The sequence below is a fragment of the Nicotiana sylvestris genome, chromosome 1 (genome assembly GCF_000393655.2).
Source record: "Nicotiana sylvestris chromosome 1, ASM39365v2, whole genome shotgun sequence".
In the NCBI taxonomy this organism is placed as follows: Eukaryota; Viridiplantae; Streptophyta; class Magnoliopsida; order Solanales; family Solanaceae; genus Nicotiana; species Nicotiana sylvestris.
The window spans coordinates 31,363,158-31,384,997 of NC_091057.1; the positions used below are offsets into that span (position 1 = coordinate 31,363,158).

The 21,840-nt window shown below is 35.6% G+C and overlaps 1 protein-coding gene across 2 annotated transcripts; it reads left to right on the top strand.

The window, feature by feature from the left end:
• Window positions 1–10,991: 10,991 nt before the first annotated feature.
• LOC104225737 (pre-mRNA-processing factor 19 homolog 1-like) lies at window positions 10,992–21,701 on the top strand. 2 transcript variants are annotated; one of them, XM_009777599.2, is made up of 18 exons: window positions 10,992–11,133; window positions 11,259–11,344; window positions 13,652–13,723; window positions 13,844–13,906; window positions 14,466–14,552; window positions 16,343–16,484; window positions 16,570–16,691; window positions 16,892–17,008; window positions 17,863–17,958; window positions 18,062–18,121; window positions 18,692–18,766; window positions 19,583–19,687; window positions 19,796–19,912; window positions 20,017–20,094; window positions 20,203–20,299; window positions 20,803–20,854; window positions 21,139–21,209; window positions 21,306–21,701. In XM_009777599.2, the coding sequence occupies exons 1-18, from the start codon at window positions 11,121–11,123 to the stop codon at window positions 21,416–21,418; spliced, it is 1,566 nt and encodes a 521-aa protein (XP_009775901.1). In that variant the 5' UTR covers window positions 10,992–11,120; the 3' UTR covers window positions 21,419–21,701. The 2 variants fall into 2 exon arrangements, with proteins under 2 accessions (XP_009775901.1, XP_070029379.1); XM_070173278.1 differs by having other exon boundaries at window positions 11,018–11,133; window positions 13,844–13,949.
• The last annotated feature ends 139 nt before the right edge of the window (window positions 21,702–21,840 follow it).

A 21,840-nucleotide genomic window follows, 5' to 3' on the forward strand; every position in this document is an offset into this window, starting at 1 on the left:
TGATATGATAATTATACACTGAGAAGTAGTGTGTCTTTTATTAGGGGGGAATGTTTGATATGATTGTCTTTCATTGTTCAAGTGTGTGCCTTTTATTGGAGAATGTTGTTTGTCAATAGAAAGGAGATGATCTAACTGTATCAATGATATCATTAAGGCTAGTAAGATTTTGCCTGCATTTGTGATATTGAACAACACCGGCTTTAGGATATTCAGTACATGCGAATTTTCATGTAATATGATCCCACAGTGAGCAAAAAAAAAGGAAAATATGCCATGAATTTCACCATAAAAAGGCTATTTTGAGGAACGACTACATAGAGTTACTTGTATTGTCACTATAGGTGTTAATCGGGCGGGCTGACCCGTTTTCAACCTGGGTCAACCCGTTTTAGCCCATTACTGTAGCTTAATGTGCGGACTGGGACGGGTTGGTGGGGGGAGGGTTGGACGAACATATTTTGGATAACGGTGCACCGTACCTGCTAAGCCCGTTAACGGATTGTTAATGGGCTGCAACCCGTTATCAGCCCGGTTACCGTTACAGTATTTTTTTTTAATTATTTGGACTGTTGCCAACTGTCAAAATTTAATTAAAAAACAAAAACTTTACACTAGCCCAGCCCGCCCGAACTCGTTTAGCCCGAACCCGAACGGGGCTTATATAACCCGAAAATTCCCAACCGGCCCACTAAACAGCCCGCCCGATAAACGAACGGGCTGGAGTTTTTTCCGTTCAACTCGTCCCAGCCCGCCTGATAAACATGTATAATTGTCACTAGAAACACAAATTGATTCTGGAAGCTGTGTTTGCATACATGAGGTTGGATTTTGGAGGACTACTAAGAGTTTTTCACCACATCTAGCCATTCTTTTGTATCAATCGTACTACTTGATATTAGTTACGTAATTTATTATGTACATACAATGGTTTGTCGCTATTTCTTTCTGTATCGTTAAGTATTTCCTTAGTCTACATCACTTGTGCAATTTTATTTGAAAATTGTTTTGCTACTATGACTCGATAATGGTGATATTGAAATATAGCCTGTACCAACATCCCCAAGTGCCCTTTTCGTTTTCCCTTTCTTGGCACGGTCTAAAGTTGGAAAGTTTCCACTGTTATAGCAAGTAAAAGTATAAAATTCAGAAATCAATTAATCAATGAACTATTCTTTGATATCATTAGCCAAGGCTAGACTGTATGGATTCTCTATATTATCATTAGAAGATTTATCATAGTCAAAAAAGTTTGTTGGCTGTCAATCTACTGCAATTGAGGCTCTTTTACCATGACTTGGGACCGGTTAAACACTAAGAAACTCAAACAAAAGATTTGTTGTTAAAAACGAAAATAAAAAATTGAAAAGCTTGTCATCATGTCTTTCATAGATATAGGGATAAAAGTTTAGCATGTAGCATCTTGTATAACTTGTGCTTCACTTGATGATACTTTCGCATGTTTTCCATCTGTCAAACATTTTAGACAAAACTCTAACTGATATGAGAATAAAGATTAAAATTCTCTTTTAAGTGTACATAGTATCATTCTACATAGCAAAGTACTTGAAGCATATATTTCTTAATTGTATAAATATGTCGGCCATGCAAGTATTGATAGTGTCGTGTTGATCATTACTTAGTTTGTGCCACGAGCTTAAGCCTTTTCTTTAGTATAATGTGTTTGTGTTACGAGTACATAAATTTAATTTAAATTCATATGGTCGCAAATATAATATAATTTTTGAGAAATTAGAAAGAAGTTGATTTGGAGCTAGCAATTGAGAGGCTGTAGTTTTATAAACTATACATAAAAAAGACCATATTATCAATTAACCTCAACTGACAAAAAAAAATCAATTACCTCAACTGCCATAATTTCATATACCATATTTTGATAAGAGTATAATAATTACACACTCATTAAAATGAGATACAGGAAAGTTTAACACATATGAAAAGGTTTTTTTGATTTTTTAAATCTATCATATTTCTTGGAAAATTTTTGAAGAATATTTGGAAAAGGATTACATGTAAAATTTTATTTGCCAAAAAAGAAAATATAAAAATATTCCGTTTTGACTTTGTCGACCATCGTGGGCTGTGTTCAGTTTTAGGCTTTCCCATAACTATTTGGGATCTTACACAAATAGTTGACCATATTCATTGTTTACTTTTTCTAACTAATACATATATACATACATACATACATACATACATATATATATATATATTATATACATCGATTGTACACAATTACACGGATATAATATATATACATTATGCATATATTTGCCTTTGTCGGCTATTTTTAGTTTAAACGATTGGATGAGCAACTATTTGGGTTGATTCTTCTAACTAGCTAGTCATTCATTCCTATTTGGGTTTGAACCTGTCCGAAACTAAAGAGACATGTCGTCAACTTGCACCGAAATACAACAAATAGTTGCATGATATATCCCCCAACATGATTGGTCTTGGCGGAATGTTTTCGTCTTTTATGATCTCAGTGTAATGTTTCATTTTTTCCGTGAATATTATAGTTCTTCAATATTTAAAGCTTGAATTTCTTATTTAATGGTGGAAAGTAGATGGTTAATGATTCATTTGTTAAAGTCATTTGAATGTTGTTAATTTTTGTTTAAATTTTTAGTCAAACACTAATTTAGTGATTTGTAAAAAGCTCAAAACTCCATTGTTGGATCTTAGAAAGTATTGAAGAAGATAAAATAGGTCTTTTTGAATTGATTTTATTTGACAAAATTTGTGATTGGGGAATGTTTGTGTTGGTACTTAGAAGCTTTGTTTTGAATTTTAGATCATTGAGCAAATTTAGAGTGGTTTGATCGAAATTAAAGTTGTAAATTCGAAGAATATTTTGTTAAAGTAACACAAAAAAATTATGCCAATTTTTCTTATTAACATTTTCATATAATAAGACTCGTTTTGGAGCATAGTCCTGAGAGTCTCACTATTATCAGAAAAATTTTCAACTTTCGATTATCATCAGATAAATGATCACTTAGATATAAATGTCCCGACTAATGATAGTCTCATAACCTGTATATGAATAATGATGTTATGAATTGAATTCATAATATTTAGAATCATGCAAAAAGGAAATTGATCCTTTACTGCATAAAGGTCTTATTTTCTAAGAATTTAGAAATACATTTTAGACATTTAGAACTTTCGCACCTATTACTACTTCTTCACATTGCTCTAATACAATTTCGTGCTGAAATTGATTCTTTATTGCAGAAAGGTCTCACAAGGGCATCCAAGACTAAATGGTCTTGAACCTGTCCGAAACTAAAGAGACAGTGCCGTCAATTTGCGTCGAAATGCAATAAATAATTCCATGATATATCCCCCAGTTGGATTGATCTTGGCGGAATGCTTTGTCTTTTATGACCTCAACGTAATGTTCCATTTTTTACGTCAATTCTTCAATATTTAAAGCTTGAATTTGTTATTAAATGGTGGAAAGTAAATGGTTAATGATTCATTTGTTAAAGTCGTTTGAATGTTTTAATTTTTATTTAAATTTTTAGTCAAACACCAATTTGGTGATTTACAGTAAAAAGCTCAAAATGGATCTTTTTGAATTGATCTTATTTGACAAAATTTGTGATTGGGGATTTTTTTGTGTTGGTGCTTAGAAGCTTTGTTTCGAATTTTAGATTATTGAACAAATTTGGGATGATTCGATTGAAATTAAAGCTGCAAATTCAAAGAATACTTTGTTAAAGTAATAAAAAAAATTATGCCAATGAGGTAGACTTCAATTAACAACTTAACATATATGTAAAGTAAATATAGCATAATCTTTACCAATCCAATAGAGAAATCCCTAAAAGTAAAATAATGTCAACCTCGTAAACTTTAATGAACAACTTAACATAGAGGTAGGAAAAAAATATAACATAAACTATATCAATCCGGTAAAAAATATTGAAAAATAATAATTGAATGCGGGTCAATGAGCTAATTTTTAAATACCATCAATTTTGGGGACATTCGGCTAAGATCATCCCCATACAAGGCCATTCATGGCAATCACCCAAGATCCATTTGGGTAGGCCATATTCGTATAAAATTTTATTTTTTTTAATCTTCTTTTGGTGACCAAAATTAGTATTAGTATTACATCATGCACGATTATTTTCTGTATGAAGATAGTGTCCAAGACCACTTTTGTCCTCGAATAATTTATTTGGTACCTATTATCTATCGATGTTACAAATATCAAAAACTCTATTCGAAAAAAGAAAAAAAAACATTACCTAATATTTTTCTGACAAGATATGAATAGTTGTCTCTCATGATCTGTTTCCACTCGAATGACTGTTAAGCTACATCTTTTAATATTTGCATACATTATTTTTAAAGAATAAACAGACTAGAACAACTAATAATTTAACCTTCAGCCAAAAATTTTGCTTCTTTTCTTCATTTATCTGTGATCCATCCTTGATTCCTTTTCCCAAGTTTTTTTTTAATTAAATAAATGAGACGAACAACTTTCTTACTTCACGAGTTATTATAATTAATAGGCAAATTGGCCTTCTGGCCACTTAAATTTGTACTCAATTGTCAACCCGGTAAACAAACTTATAATTTTCCCATTTGAACACATTAACTTGACGAAATGAATACCAATAAACACATCTAACCGAGCATGTATATCAATTGCGCTAACATGTCAAACATGTCATATGCTAGACCATTTATTGCTTGACATTGTTATTTGTGGGTCCTATTTTTAAAATTAATTTATCAAAATTTCATTTTATTTTTTCCTTTCCTCTCCACTCACCTCCTCCTCCCCCCTCCCCCAGAAAAAAAAAACAGTGAGAGAAGATACTACCAGAAAAGTCTCCGACCAAACCCCAAATCCAAGAAATTAGCTAGTTTCCTTCATCCATATTCTACTTCTATTCTTATTTCTGTTAAATTCAATTAGGAATAGAATTTTTGACAAACAAAAAATCTCAATGGTTGCCATCTCCGGTTCGCCGACAACCAGTGAATGAGTTGTTGTTGTAACAACCCGACCAGTCGTTTTGAGCTTTTGCACTTCGCTCGCCAGTTCTCGGGCATTACTAGCCCCGTGTGATGTATTATGACTTATGTAAATCATCGGTTTTGGTTTTCAGGGTAATCAGAATGAATTTGGAAGAACAGTTCTCAGTTCGAAGCTTAAAATTTGAAAGGTTTGACAAAGTTTTGACTTGTTAGTATATGATCTCGGATTGAAATTTTTATGATTTGGTTAGATCCGTTAGGTGATTTGGGACTTAGGAGCATAATCGGAATGTGTTTTGGAGGTCCGGAGTAGATTTAGGCTTGACTTGGCGAAATTGGAATTTTGGCGTTTTCCGGTTGATAGGTGAGATTTTGATATAGGGGTCGGAATGGAATTCTGGAAGTTGGAGTAGGTCCGTTGTGTCATTTTGTGATGTGTGTGCAAAATTTCAGGTCATTCGGACGAGGTTTGATAGACTTTTTGATCGGAAGCGGAATTTGGAGGTTTTTGGAACCTTAGGCTTCAATCTGATGTCATTTGGTTGATTCGATGTTGTTTTAGGTATTTCGGAGATTGGTATAGGTGTGGATAGTGGTATATGACTTGATGGCGTGTTTGGTTGAGGTCCCGAGGGCCTCGAGATGGTTTTGGATGGTTGATGGAAGAGTTGGAGTTTGAGTGTAGCTGCAGATTTTCTGATTCTGTCATTTCCGCACCTGCGGATTGGGGACCGCAAGTGCGACGCCGCAGATGCGTAGAAAGGACCGCAGATGTGGCCAAGGACGTGAAGGGCAAGAGCCGCAGATGCGAAGAGCTGAGCGCACCTGCGATGGCGCATGTGCGGCCATTTGACCGCAAATGCGGTTTTAGGCAGATAGGTGACTTCCGCATGTGCGACCCTTTGGACCATAGGTGCGGTCGCGCAGGTGCGAGTTTGAGGCCGTAGGTGCGGAATCCCTAGGCCAAAAGCCATATAAGCTTGCCTTCGCGAATTTCAGCCATGTTCCACCATTTTTAAGTTGGATTGGGAGCTTTTTGGGAGATTTTGAAGAGAGATTCATGGGATAACGTTTAGAGGTAAGATTTTTGAATCTAATAATCGGTCCTATGGCATTATTTTACTGATTAGGCTTGAAATTAATGGAAATTAAGGGCTTGGTATTGGAGACCTTAACTTGAGGATTTGAGGGGTTATTTGTGGGCGGATCTTGGTACTTTTAATATGAATGAACTCGTGGGGGAATAAGGACTCCATTCATGTAAATTTTGTCGGATTCCGAGATGTGGGCCCGGAGGTCGAGTTTGGTCAATTTCGGGATTTTTGATGTAAATTGGTTATTTTCAAGTGGACTTTGTTTCATTAGCATATTTTGATGGTATAAATTTATTTTTGGTTAGATTTGGAGCATCCAGAGGCCGATTCGAGAGGCAAAGGTATCGCGGGCTAGAGTTTGGACCGGATAGAGGTAAGTAATGATTGTAAATGTCTGCCCTGAGGGTATGAACCCCCGGATTTCACATCGTTGTGCTACTTTGAGGTGACACACATGCTAGATGACGAGCGTGGGGTCGTGCACCGTTGGGATGGTGACTTAGTCCGTCCCGTATGACTGTTAAACTGCGTATTTAATTGAAAACTGTTTGATATCATTGTGTTTTGGAAATTATTACCATGTTTTGAGTTGAATGCCATATTTGGGCTTTGTGCCAACTGTTTTGTACCCTTAGGAGATTCTTACTACTATTCCTCACTGTTTTGACTTCATATTTGTACTCAGTCATGCTGTATTCTACTATTTTCATAGCTCGACCATATTTGCTCCGTTTTGATATTTTAAATGATATTTTGGCCTGAACATCATGTTTTAGTATTGCCCGAGTGGCATGAGAGATTTCTGACTGAGTGAGGTTGATGGCCTGTGTTGTGAGGATACTGTGGGATCGGGCTACACGCCGCAATGGTGTTGTACTGATTCATGATTATGAGGCCAAGGGCTTTGATTTGTTACGCCACGAGGTGTCTTAATATGAGGCTGAGAGCCTGTTTGATTATGCCACGAGATGGCTTGTTATTACGCTTGTGCCGTAAGGGGCCCCTCCCGGAGTTTGTACACCCCTAGTGAGCGCGGGTACCTAGTGTGAGTGATGTGATATAGCCTGAGGGGCTATTGTTGATTCATAATGTTTCCCGAGGGGCTATTGTTGATTCATATTGTTGCCCGAGGGGCGGTTCTTGATTCATGTTATATCCGATGGGCTAATTACGAGTGATTGTGAGGTAGCCCGAGGGGCTGGTTCTGTTGATATTATGCCTGAGGGGCGGTTTATGATATACGTTTTGCCCGAGGGGCTGTTTACATTTGCTATCATTTTTACTCACGGTTTTATCACTCGTTTGAAACTATAGAAAGTTGTTTTAAAAGGTTTTACCGAAATTGAGCATGATTTTTGAAGTAAACGATTTCTGTACTGTGTTGGAAATGTCCTGCATTTGTTGTAGCGATTTGACGTGGTTTACGTGTTTTCTTACTGCTCAACTTTCATTTACTTTTATTACTTACTGAGTTGGCGTACTCACATTATTCTCTGTACCTTGTGTGCAGATTTAGGCGTTTCTGAACCCGGTTGCGGGTGTTGATTGCTCAGTGGCAGAGTCATCAAAGTTAGCGAGGTAGCTGCCCGACGTTCGCAGCACTGCTTTTCTCCCTCTTGTCTTCCTTAGACTGTATTTAGTACATTTTTAGACCTCTTGTTGTATTCGGGCCTTTGTAGATGCTCGTGACTTGTGACACTCCGATGTCGGACTTGTGTATTTATTCCGCACTGTTTATTTAGACTTACATTATGAGATACCTGATCAATTAAAGACTTAAAAATGATTGTTATTGATTAAATGGTTAATTCGAGAGTTGTGTCAGCTGACCTAGTTTCACGATAAGTGTCATCACGACCGGATCGATTTTAGGGTCGTGACAATTGTCAAGGCGTAAAACCTGTAACTTATGTAAGTAGCCAAGCTCTGATTGGATTTCATCCGAAAAACTATTATTTTGGAGCTCAAGGACATGAAGAAAGCTCAAATTTCCAATGCTTGGTGAAAATGTACCTCTCAGTTTCAGAGAACTAAGATCCAAAACAGTGGCTCAATAAAAATTTTTAAAGATAATGAAAAAAATTGGATAAAAAATAGAATGGACTGATCGGAGATAATTTGGGAGGGGTTAATGGTGAAAAGAAGATGAGATGAGAGGCGAGCAGTGATGGGCGACGTTGGGGGTGCTGTTTCCCTTTTCTTTTTCATTTTTTTTTTAAAATCAAATATTGTAAACACATTTTTTTTTGCGTGATTGGCACGATTTTGTCCATATTACCCATGTCACTACCATATAAGCATAGTCAACGGTCAAAGTAATTTATTAATATTCATTCCGTTAAGTTAAGGTGTTCAAATGAGAAAATTGTAAGTTTATTTACCGGGTTGGCAATTGGGTACAAGTTTAAGTAGCAAGAAAACCATTTTGCCTAATTAATATGTTTATCTTTAGCTTAATGACATATATAAGTCTAAAGGTAGCTTTTTGCTTATCGAGTCGTCAACCAATAAAAATGATAAAGTTATAATTTACTAGTAGATACTCAAGAGTGTGACCTAATAATTAATGGATTTGATTGATAATCATAACGTCTTATGTTCAAATCTCAGTGGAGTCGGAAACAAATATTTCACATCTATCTAAATTTTGATGAATAGAATCTATATATAAATATAAAGTTGGGAATGAAAAAGGTGATGTGGCATGTCTCTTTATCCATGAAACACATTTATTTTTTCTCTCATATTTTTTGCCATTCTTTCACCTCTTCTAACAGTCTTTACAAAGAGTCCAAACGTTTTCTTTTTTATTCCTAAATAACTACACATGAAATGCCTTATAGGCTTCATGTTCGAAGTTCACTTTCTAGTATTATTTGCCCATTTTTCTATATCTTAATTATTTGTCTTCTACATCTCAACAATGACCTCTTTTACTTTCTCACGTGAAAGTAATCAAATGAGTTCTAGAGCGTGGCCGCCACATATATGCAATTTCTCAACAATAACAAAGTCTCTCATTTTCGACCGAACAAGATATCTGCACTACTTAAAATTCATGGTGTTTGAATTTCTCAATTTGAAATAATAAAAGGTCATTAGGTGCAAATATCATTCACTGGTGAAATAAATCTTCCTGATATGCTACGGTATATTTATTTTTTGAAGTCAATATTCATAATTCCTTGTTTTTTCCCCCATATTTTTTTTAACGTTTTTTACCATGTATACTTTAGTAATGCACAAAGGCAACCTACAAAAGATGCGGTTGGAGATAATATAGCAATCAATGAGTTCAACTTTTAACATTGCTTATGCTAATGAAACAAAAATATGTTAGAATACATAACATGCATCTCCCATGAGTATTCCTTCCAATTTGAAGTTCCTTTTCCAGAGAGCTTATGCAACTAACTTCTGTTGAAGATCTAACTTAGCCGTTGACTTTATTTTCACAATCTTTTTACGGTACTAAATAAATTAATCACCGTAAGAAGAGAAAGAGTAATTCTTCTTGAAACCCTCTGCTAGTTCTTTCAGCTTTATAATATATTGGTATACATCTTTTATCTTCAATTTTTTATTCCAATTCTATGATTCCTTCTGTCCTATTGGATCAACTTCTTGTAGTACAATAAACAATTTGATTTCTCAAGTAGGCATAATATTTTGAGATAAAATTTTCATTTAATTATTTGCACCGTATGAGTAAACTACTATTTTAAAGTTGGTTTCATGAAATTTCTTACCTACACTCCTTTCGTAGTTTTTATTCAAATTCTCCTACGATATTTCATTGATCAAAAGTTAAATTATTTTTAATATTTCTAGCTTTTGAATTTCTTCATGTTAAAGAATAATTTTTATTCCCTATTGATTTTTAGAATGTTTACCTTATTTTCATGTTAATGATTGATACTATATTTCATCTTAAATATTCCCAAATATTTTTTTGCCCCTCAAAGATTTTATTTTTTTGCCATTTACTTATCTCAATTTATATGTTTTTTGATAAATAGTACTACTACTAAGCTTTTGAATTCTCCATGTTAATGAACAGTTTTTATTCAATTGATGATTGATATAATCAACATAAACATAAGGTAAACATATTAAATATTCTCATATTTTTGTTGTCCCTCAAAATTTTATTTTATTTCCATTCACTTATTTTATCTTTATTTCTATTTATTTGTTTGTAACTGAGCAAATAATTAAATTGGAGCTGCCACATTAAAATCATAAGTTCGAATTATTTGGTTAGATTTTTTGTAGTTCTTATGGTAAAGATAGTCAGTATCTTGAGATATATTGGTAGAAAATGCAATTCAGTTTATTATTTATTTTCCTTTCTGTTTGTTTTTTTACTTTTCTATTCATATTTTTATTTGAATATAAGAAAATTTGAGCAAAACAAAATATGTGACTATATGATAAATGAAATCAAGTAACTCTATATATGTATCAATGTATAGAAGATTTAAATAGAGATTCAAAAGTAAAAAATTCTTTAAATATTTTTTTTCTTATTTAACGATGAAAATTAAGTTCTTCTAAGCTCTACCTTTAATAAAAAAATTACTCTTCAATTTTATTGATATATATTCAATTTTGACTAAATTTATAAATACGATCATGGTAAGTATCTTTCATAACCGCGCGTAGCACGAGCAATTTGACTAGTTATCTTATATATATGTTGTTGTTGGGAGATAACAAATCGGTTTAATAAAAAAAAGTTTGTAGTAGTAATATTTCAAAACTTACCCTGATTTCTTAAAAATTTATCAAAGGGTGAAAATTGAGAAAGGATTAAAGTCAAGAAGAGGCGGAGGCGGAGGCGGATCCGGGTCGGGTCGTGCTATATCCCATTATCATCTGAAACCCTCGAGCAAAAAATCTTCTTTTCGTTCCATCTCCCTCGCTCTCACTGTGCATCAGCTCCAGCTCCTTTCGTGCTCCTTAAACCCTAACTCCAGCTCTTTCTCTTTTTCCACAATGAACTGTTCAAGTAAGCTTCACTCCCTCTCTCTCTTTCTTTACTTCCATTTCCATGTATGCGTATTATTTATAATATAGTCTTTTTATTGTCTCTGATCTATAATTTTTATTTTTTTGTATAACTTTTCCGTACAGTTTCCGGCGAGGTGCCGGAGGATCCGGTGGTGTCGAAAAAGTCTGGACTCCTTTACGAGAAGCGTTTAATAGAAAGACACATCTCTGTGAGTTTCTATTTTTTATTTGAGCATTTGAATTATATACCCGGACAATATGAAAGAGTTTTACGAATTAAGTACAGTTTTACTGGATACATATGTGCTATAGAGAGATATATGTAATTTGTGTTAAAGTGACTAGTAGTGTAAAGATTCTCTACACTGTCAGGAGTATTAACTTATATATGGTTACAGTGTCAGTACAGATTCACAGGCTATAGCATGTTATTTTACCTTCCTTTGTAGGTTATGGATCTATGCTGTCTATGTTATGTACTATCCTTTGTAGGTTATCTATCCATGTTTGCTGTAAAAAGCTATCTGTAATTTGCTTTAAAGGGTCTAATTGTGTTAAAGGTTCTTGACATTGTTAGAGTATTAAGCTCATCTTTTAATGCTCTGTGTCAATGTGTATGCATTTTTATGACCGAGAAATCTGTATGTGGCCTTGTATACTCAGAGTACTTTCTTGCAATGGGGGTTCGGATATGGTCTGCCTCTCTACCCTTAAGACCAACCACCGCCTTCGAAACTAGGAGATAATTGGCCTGCCCCCTCTACACTTTTCCACTAAATACCAGGCTTAGGTCATATGACATAGGGCTGAACCTGTCACAAGTCCCTCGATGTTTTGCCGCTCCAACCTTTGTATGCATTCTTTTTCTCGTGGTGTTTTTACTTATTTATGTGGTTCAGTTTGTGGTCAATCTTGAAAAAAGAAAGGATCCATTTCCGAGCTTGTGTCATGTAAACGTAGGAAGGAGAACATGGAAAATAACAATTGTGCCTCAACCTCAAGCTAGTTAGGGTCGGTTATATGAATCCTTTATATTTATTTTGTTCAACTTGGGTCAGTTTCATTAAAAAACTTAATAGTTTGTCCTTTGTATATTTTCTCCAGTACAAAATCTGAAACATTGGTCTCTCTCTCTTCACCCCCCCCCACCCAAAAAAAAAAAAACAACCCAAAAGACCCCACTTTATGTTCCTCACCAAATGGGTTCCGTAATAGCTATTAGAAACTTAAGCGGTGCCAACTTAGGTTTCCCTGAAAAAATGAAAAGATTTTGATAAAGTGCATTAATTTTATTAAAGAAATCTGTACCAAGAAGGTACTGAATAGATTATAAAATTCAGTACTTGATCAGAACCTTCACAAAACAGAGTCTAACAAGTCCATGAAATCAGAAACACTAAATACACTTTCTCCTCTAAGCCAACAGAACAAGTTCTAGAGGCATATAAATTTTACAATTTCATTCAGTTCCTTATTTCCGTCAAAACATTTTTGGTTCCTCTCCTGCCATCCTGTCCAGATGATACACATGGTATTAGCTCCCAAGTGTTCTTCAGTCATCTCTTTACCCTTTGTCTTTGCCAACAGTGTAGTAATTCCTTAAAGCTTTGTGGCATTACCCAATGAACACCAAATATATTTAGAAATAAGCAGCAACCTGCCCAAAAACATGTTGATTGCAATGTATCAACAGATGATTAACAGTTTCTGCACAGCATTCACACAAAACACATCTATTACCTAAACTGGATCCTTTTTTCTGAGCAAGCTTCATAAGCAGCAACCCACCCGAGACATGCAGCTTTGGTTGGGGCGTTAGTTTTCCACAATAGTTTCAACGGCCAAAATGTCTCCAAATCAAGTTACTGATTTTGTAACCATTCATAACCAGATTTCACCATATATATCCCATATTATCTGCACGGCAAACCTGAGTGTCTTCTTTGTTTCTTCAATATTTATTGTCTGCACTATCAACCAGCCCCCAATCTTTACACTTTCTCCTAAGCTGAAAATTCCAACAGTTTTGCATAAAGCAGTCAGCCATCAGGCATTCTTGATTCATTACAGACTATAAATGACAGGAATTTGATCCTTTAACCGTCCTTCTTCAGGCCATCTATCAGTCCATAGTTTGATTTTCCTTCCATTGACCACTTCTAGTTTAATATTATTCTTAAACTCTCCCCCATAAACCTGCTATTTGTTTCGATATGGCCACTCTATAAGAGTTGTTCACAGGCTTAGGATCTCAGAATCCTTCCCTTCCATACGTAAGATTAATAACTGCCTTCCATATAGCATATTGTTATCATTCCATCTCCATAACCACTTATAGAGGAAAAAAGATTGACTAGAAAGATTAGCATTCAATCATTCATTTTGCTTGATTGTGTGAGAATTTTTCTTTGGAGGGAGAATGTTAGCATCTTTTTTGGATAAAGTTATATATCTTTTCCTCCGGCTAAATGCTGCATTTTCTCAAGTTTATATGTGTATCTTTTTGGTTGGTACAGGATTATGGTAAATGTCCTGTTACCGGAGAGCCATTGACGGCAGATGACATTATCCCTGTTAAAACTGGCAAGGTAATACTATTTTGAAATTTATAATGTAATATGCTTCTAGTTTTTCTCAGTATTAGCTTTAGGGTATGATCTTAATTGGGTTTACATCGTGGAGCTTATTAATATTGGTACTTATTGCAGATAGTGAAACCCCGACCTGTACAGGCTGCTAGCATCCCTGGGATGTTGGGAATGTTTCAAATAGTACGTGCTTTTGATCCTTGATTTTCTGCTTCCCATTTCTAAGGTTTGTTTGCGACATAAATTAATATGTAATGCAGAGGAACTTGACTACTCAGTTATCATATTGTGAAGTTATGTCTCTTCATCATCCTTTGAAATAGTATTAAGTGCTTCTGCGAAGATTATTTAACTTTGAGTGTTCTGTTCGAAAATTAAAAAGGTTTTGTCATGATATGCCCTATATCTCTCAAAATGCTCCTTTTTATTTAAACGGATTGCTTAAGTATTTGTTTAGTTCATTGTTCAATTAGAAGAGAGGCGTGCAACCCAGGTTAAAATCATCATCTTGAAATTTATGATCTTAGCTAAGTTAGTTCATGAAGCTTTCAAATAAAGCTTTTGACATCATTAGATATGATGTGCCAAATTCAGCAGGATGATTTCTGTTTGTTTATCATATAGTGTTTTTATCACTTGATCCTTTACGTGTGGTGACTACTAAACTAATTACCATTTATCTTGAAGCAAGTGTATGTTACATTTGATGCTTCTGTAGTCTTAATTTTCTTTTGTCTCGTAGGAATGGGATGGTCTGATGCTGTCAAATTTTGCATTGGAACAACAATTACATACTGCAAGGCAAGAGCTGAGTCATGCTTTATATCAGGTGAAGGAAGTGGCCTGCTTACTTTTAAGTAGCTAAAACTCTTTATTCTGGAGAGTTTATCCTTCAATTTGTCTTTTAAAACATAGGATCAATGATTGTTTCTTTTTGGAACTTTTAAGGTCTTACTTAGGCAGGATGGACATTAAGGCAGCCTCAGATACTATTGATGAAAGAGGAGAGAGGATGTACATGTTGTGAATTCAGTAATCTAGGCGTTACAAAACATGAGTAATACTTGAATGGATGTTTCCATATAAGATGATCTTGTATATGAGATATCAAAAAGACCTACTCCACTGGTTTTACAGATTATGCATACAGCAAATAGTTGAAGCCATTCAACATCAGAATGAGCATCTAAAATAATATTCGCTGCAGTTCCATAGAGACATAAAATAGAACAAAATATCTAGATTTAGTTATAATTTCGTCTCTTTTCCTTTGCAATTTAGGGCTTAATTGGCTAAAGAGTTTGAAGCTAACTTATCCAAAAAATAAAAATAAAAAAAATATAAAATAAAGGGTCCGAAGGTTTGCCCCTGGTAAAGACCCATTTATTCTATTAGGTATTTTATTTTGTACAGTGGAAAATATATAAATGAAGGGAAAATAATGACTCACTGGTAGCCATAAGTGATGAGTGTGATATGAGATATCCAGTGGATGAAACTAGCGCACAAATTTATAATTAATAGAGTGTAAACAGCAGTGTGAGGATTAATGTATTTCGTATTTGTTGACGTTAGGGCTTAATTAAGTTGGAATTTCTTTTGTGCAAGTTTTTCCATTATAACAAGTCATGTATTTTTTCGAGTTTTCTATCTTGTATAACGGGCAAAAAATATTCTTTTATGGTAAAACCCAACACCCTCAAACTGCCAACCTAGGAGCTCAGCAGTGGGCCCTTCTCACTTTTGCTCCATTTGTGACTCAAACTCCAGCCTTATCTTGGAGGGGGGGGGGTGTTCCTTACGACCAAGCTTTCTCTCTCTCTCTCTTTTGTCACAATGGAAAAAGATTTTTAAGCGCATCAAAGAAATAAGTAGTGTCATATTGTCTTTAAAGTGACATGAGTTTTTTTGGTGTATGCCATAAGTTCTTAGAAATAGGCACAAGCAAGAGTGGAAGGGGTAGCCCATCTATTCGATTCGAGCTGTAGAGAAAGGCCCAATTAGACCAAGGATCAGATAGTCAACTGAGTTTCAGTTTAAAAAAGGGATAGAATCTCACTAGAACGAGGTTCAGTCCAAATCGGGTGGAAGTGAGCGGTTTAGTGGCTTGGGGGAGTCCATTGCATCAATAGTATAGTGACTGATTGGGCTCAAGGACCCTTTTAGCAAACCAGGAATATAGTTAACAAAGAGGTACCTGTACTTGTGTCGGTTGGAGTCACAATTGAGTACGAATTAGCATCCTAAGATTTGATACTGTTCCTTCTTGTGCCAATAATCAGGTTCTAGATTCACTGTACAATTTCCATTTTTGTCATATTCTCTGTTTGACGACAGTGGTGTCTTGGCTAGTTTGCGCGTTTGCTACCTCCCACCAGCACAAGATACTGAGTAACTATCCCCACCAAGACTTAGACAGATGGGAAGAAGCCACCTAGTGTTTTTCTCCTGTCTTTCAAATCCAAATTTCGGTCTTCTCAATCTCCGAAATTGACATCTGGATAATTTTCTCCTGATTATCTCCCCCTAGATTCTTCTAGTAGCTGCTTCTCAGTATTACAGTTTTCTGCGTGCTTCCCCTGGTACATCGCTTGCGAATTTTATGTATTGTCTTGGCAGCATGATGCTGCCTGCAGAGTAATTGCCAGGCTGAAAAAGGAAAGGGATGAGGCAAGGGGGTTGCTTGCCCAGGCCGAAAGACAAATACCCATGGCAGCCACTACAGCAGTTGGTGCTACTGCTTTAAGCAATGGGAAAAGAGGTAGTTAATTTTTATGCTTTGCACGTGTCTCAACCATCTTCTTTTTCCCTTACTTGTGATTCTTGTTATCAACTTGTATCAATAGCTGCCGAGGATGAGGAGATGGGTCCTGATGGCAAGAAAATTCGCCCTGGAATATCAAACTCTGTCATTGAGACTCTTACGGAATGTAATGCTGCTCTTTCACAACAAAGGAAAAAACGACAGGTAATATCTGCTACACACATTTGGAGGGTTTTTTAAGTAGGATTGTGGGTATCCTTTGTTACTTTCCCCTCATTCTCTTCTGATATTGCATCCCTCTTTTTTTTAAATGATGCAAGTAGTTACTATATGAGCTTTTTCCTTGCTGCTGCTTCTCCCAGTTAGAAGCAAAATGATTATTTCACTTTTTCTTTCCGACTTAGATACCGGCAACACTGGCCTCTGTGGATGCTCTGGAAAGATATACCCAACTGAATAGTTATCCTCTTCACAAAACCAACAAACCTGGCATTTTGTCTTTGGATATTCATTATCCTAAGGTAAGTTCTTTCTTCTGTTTTTCCCCTTGATTTGTATTTAACTATTATTAACAAGGGAAATACCGCTAAAATCAGTTACTTGGACTTGGGTATGGTTACTTATTCAATGTGGGCGTGTGAATTCGTAACCCGTAATTGCACTTCCTGCTAAGTATTAGTATAAAGAGATTGTGTGAAGTACTGACGGCCAAGTCACACGCGTTTCACACTTATGTTTCCTTCGAGGATCCGTGAAACATATACTAAAATACATTCCCATTTAACTTTCACAATAAGGCTGCGTACGATAGACCCTTGTGGTCCGGCCCTTCCCCGGACCTCGCGCATAGCGGGAGCTTAGTGCACCGGGCTGCTCTAGTAGCTAATACGAGTCATTTTTTATTCAAACTTCTGCTTTTAGTACAGTTGCATAAAGTTAATGGCTTTTGCATATATGGCCTTCACGTTGAAAGTTGTCTTTTTGTATATATGACCTTCACGTTGAAAGTTGTCTTTTTGCTGCATAGATATTGAGTGCTTTTCCAGATAAACATGTGATAAAATAGTTACTTGTGTTAAGGCACAAGTGGTTTTACAGTACTAGGTTCTTATGGCTATGGATTTGGAAGGTGAGTTAGTAAGTTAGATCTAGAGCCTGCTCATATATCTGCATTATCACATTAGTGCAAAACCAAGGAATAACTTATTGTCATCAAGAGGTTCTCTTTAAAAGATGAAAGTTTTGATTCATGAGAAAGTCAAATGTTGCAGAGATTCGATGGTTTGTACCACTTAATTATTATGCTTCCTTGTTTTCTTGGCATGTTTATGGTTAAACTTCTTTCAGTTCTAATTTCTAATTTGTGTTCTGTCAGGACTTAATTGCTACTGGTGGTGTTGATTCAAATGCTGTGGTCTTCGATCGTCCTTCAGGACAAATCATATCAACACTAAGTGGTCATTCAAAGAGGGTCTGTCATCTTATTGACATTTCTTTTTCTTACTATTACTTGATAATTCCTTAGCTGTGTTTGCTTAGCAAAATTTCTGGCTTAGTATATTCTGCCTTTTTAGGTTACCAGTGTAAAATTTGCGTCCGAGGGTGAACTAGTGGTCTCTGGCTCAGCAGATAAGGTAAACCTGATTGTTTCTCTTTAGTCAAATTGAACATGCACTTATCGTTCAATAGTATGCCTTCATCTTCTCTTGTCTTATTGAAGCTTATACTTTCCTTAGTATGTTCTCCCCTTCTATGGTAGGTTATGTGCTACTTGTTAGGAATAACTGGAAAGGGTTCACTTGTAAAGAATATCTAAATATGAGGTCACTGATATTAGATGTCACAGTATGGAGTTTCTTTAAATGTTGCCACCATATTTACTCTTTGATATGTTTCCAAGAATAGAATGGATAATAAAAAAGAAAAGGATTAGTTTGATTGAACATGTGTTTTTATTGATTGTTTTGTCCTTTCAGTTCTAGCCTCTAGGTTCTGAGCTGGTTAGTAGTAGGATTTGGAAATTCTTTATATGACAGAACAACTTTAGAGTCAAATGTTTTTCTCATTTCTGATGGGTTTGGCACCTCAGCTAAGTAGTAAAAATATAAACATTAACACTGTTGTTGCTTAATGCACAGTTGCATGACTAGCCTCAGTGGCATTCTTCCGTCGATGTTTTACTTAACTGTAGTTGAGTTTTGCAGACAGTTCGTGTGTGGCAAAGTTCTGAAAATGGGAACTATGACTGTAGGCATGTCTTGAAAGATCATACAGCAGAGGTAATTTCATATTAACATCTCATTGATCAATACTGAAAGTTCTGATATCGAATTACCTTCTTATTATTTAGGGACAAAATGCTGGTAATAGTCCTGCTTGATTGTACAACACTTAATATTTTGGAAAACAAGCTAATTAGCTTTTCAGTGGTGATCCTTAATCTCGGTGCCCCTTTTAGTATTCCGTCTTTTTGGATATTTTGTTTCTAGGATTAGATGTGCGAATTGTGGAAGAGATCATTAAGAAGTGAAAGATGGAGATGGAACTAATCTATTTGTACTAGTGCTTTACTGTACTAGAAAATTGTAGTTTTCTATATTTACTGTTATATATTTAGAGTAGGTTATTTGTTCATGCAAAGTACATAATATGTTTTTGATCTGAAATTACTTGGGGAGTATTTCTGTTGTCGTATCAAAGAGAAATAAAGTATTTCTCTTGTCCTTGGAGTTGTGTTTGCCTTGTGGTAAACTTCGTTCTTCTGTTCCCCGACTATCTTCATAGTGAGCTTCCACCTCTTGAATGACTACCTGCAAGTCTTTTTTTTCTTCCACATTTGCTTCAAGGAACAGTTAAAAAGAAGAAGAAGAAGTAAAATACATTATTGGGGAATAAGGGGGCGAGTGGGATATTTCAAGTGGAAATCAATGTTATGTTGGCCCTACTGTTTAATATAAGTCCTCCAGACCCGTGAAATTGCCTTCACCCTTTACATTTTTATGGTACTTCATTTTTTAAGTTGTGGCTTTCATTAACTGGATTTAGTGCATTTTCTAACCGTCTAATTAGATATATACATCTACGAATGATTACAGGTGCAAGCTGTCACTGTCCATGCGACCAATAACTATTTTGTGACTGCTTCTCTTGATAGCACATGGTGCTTTTATGATCTTGCTTCTGGCTTATGCCTTGCACAGGTTTCTTTTTCCTCTGGCCTCTCATTCTCAAAAAGCAATGTATAGTTGTCTAGAGTCATCATCTTTTCAATTTATAGACTTGTTAAAAAAGTTCAAATTCTAATGCAGGTGGCAGATGCTACAGAATCTGAGGGCTACACATCCGCAGCTTTCCACCCTGATGGTCTGATCCTTGGAACAGGGACCTCAGGGTCTCTGGTTAAGATATGGGATGTAAAAAGTCAGGTCTGTTGCCTCAAAGGCAGCGAATACTCTTGTCCTTCCTCTTCTTCATTCCAAGTAGTCTTACTTTGTGTGTGTGTCTGTGTTTTTCTGGTGCTTCTCTTCAGGCAAATGTTGCAAGATTTGATGGCCATGTTGGGCCTGTAACTGCTATTTCCTTTTCAGAAAATGGTTATTTCTTAGCAGTGAGTATTCTAATACTGAATTAAACTTTTGAAACCCTCCTTTCATCAGCTTAAAGCGGTTTATGATTGAACATGTGACCAATGCTTCCTTTCTGTGTTGATCATCAGACTGCTGCTCATGATGGTGTTAAACTTTGGGATTTACGCAAATTGAAGAATTTCCGAAATTTCTCTCTTTACGATGAAAATACACCGACTCAATCAGGTATAACCTAACAGCATTCTACTGAAGCAAAAAAGTGAAGCCATGTTACAGAAGCTTTGGTAGTTCGTAAACAAAGATATTTTTCGTAAACAAAAATATTTAGTGTTTGCATTGAGCATTTGTTGAAGGCCAAGGATTTGTTTCATGAATGAAGTACTGTATATTTAAGCATACTAGCTTAGGACTCTGCTGTTTTTGAGAAATTTCCGTTTTATAGTCTGGAAGCGTTCCCATCAATTAGTTATAGTATTTTTTTGAGTATACTATCTCAGGCTTTATAGTCTTGTAGCTTTGTAAATCAATAGTCTACTTCAGAGCTTTTCATTTTTTACACTGCGTTGGCATACAGTTTACCACACTGGTTCCTTTCAGGTAGTGTTATACCAAGTCTATCCTTCCATCTTTCTTGATGTTTTTAATTATTTATCATAAATTCATCTACTATAACAATTTTATACACATCTAAGATTATCTAACGTTGCTGCTTCTCCTTTTACTCGCAGTGCAATTTGACCATAGTGGAAGTTATCTTGCCTTAGGAGGCTCAGATATACGGTAAGGCACCTGCACAAATATTGGGACTGGATAGCTCTCTGATTCAGTGATTCAATGTTCTCATTTTTCTCTAACTAAAAAGTAGTTCTCCTTTTTGAGTCTCTAAAGACTTCGGCATAGCTCAATGAAAGAAGAAGTAGAAACCAAGACACTTTGGATTGTTTGTCATTATACTTTTGATTATCATTATTCTCATTGCCACTATGTTTCCCTTGTCAAATGATTCTTGGAGCTTTCTTTTGGTCAAGTAGAGTTAAATGTCATTTCTGTCTGTGCTGAATCAGAGTTTTCCAAGTCGCCAGTGTTAAGGCTGAATGGAATCACATCAAAACCCTCCCCGACTTATCAGGCACAGGTATAATCTTCCTCTCGTTTTCTAGATGGATTTTTGACTATTTCTGTTGCATGTGTTTATAAAGGTAATAATAGTCATTGCTGTCATCTAATGCAGGTAAAGCAACATGTTTGAAATTTGGTCCAGATGCAAAATACATAGCTGTCGGATCTATGGACCGTAATTTAAGAATATTTGGGCTGCCTGGCGAGGATCAAATGGAGAGTTAGGCTCATTTCTAGCATGAAAGCAAACAGTCAACGCCACAGCTTCGCATCTGCTGAGACCACTGTATTATCTCTAGGGGAGGAGGTTGAGGGTCCCGTTTTAATATGTAATTCTTCTGGTTTTTGCTAGATCTTTGGGTGGTCTGGCAAATAGACATACCACCAACTTGGGATAATATCCAAAGTGCAGAGTTTATTTGGTAGTCTCAATACCATCCTTGGGTAGTCTATTGTATCATTGTTGTAACCATTGCCTATCTCTGAATGGAAACGATCAGTTACAGTACATTGAGATGTCAAGTTAGTAGCTAAAGCAGATATTGCATTTATTTATGTTTTCCGACCGGGGCATTCAAGTTACCAATTTATCTAATACGCTTTTTACCTGATTTTCACCAATGTTAACCAGTACTGATTCGAATTCT

Excerpts from the sequence above, each read along its gene's own strand:
- LOC104225737 (XM_009777599.2), top strand. Across the intron at positions 11,345-13,651 it reads TAATAGAAAGACACATCTCT|GATTATGGTAAATGTCCTGT; the intron begins GTGAGTTTCTAT and ends TGGTTGGTACAG. Across the intron at positions 16,692-16,891 it reads AACAAAGGAAAAAACGACAG|ATACCGGCAACACTGGCCTC; the intron begins GTAATATCTGCT and ends TTTCCGACTTAG.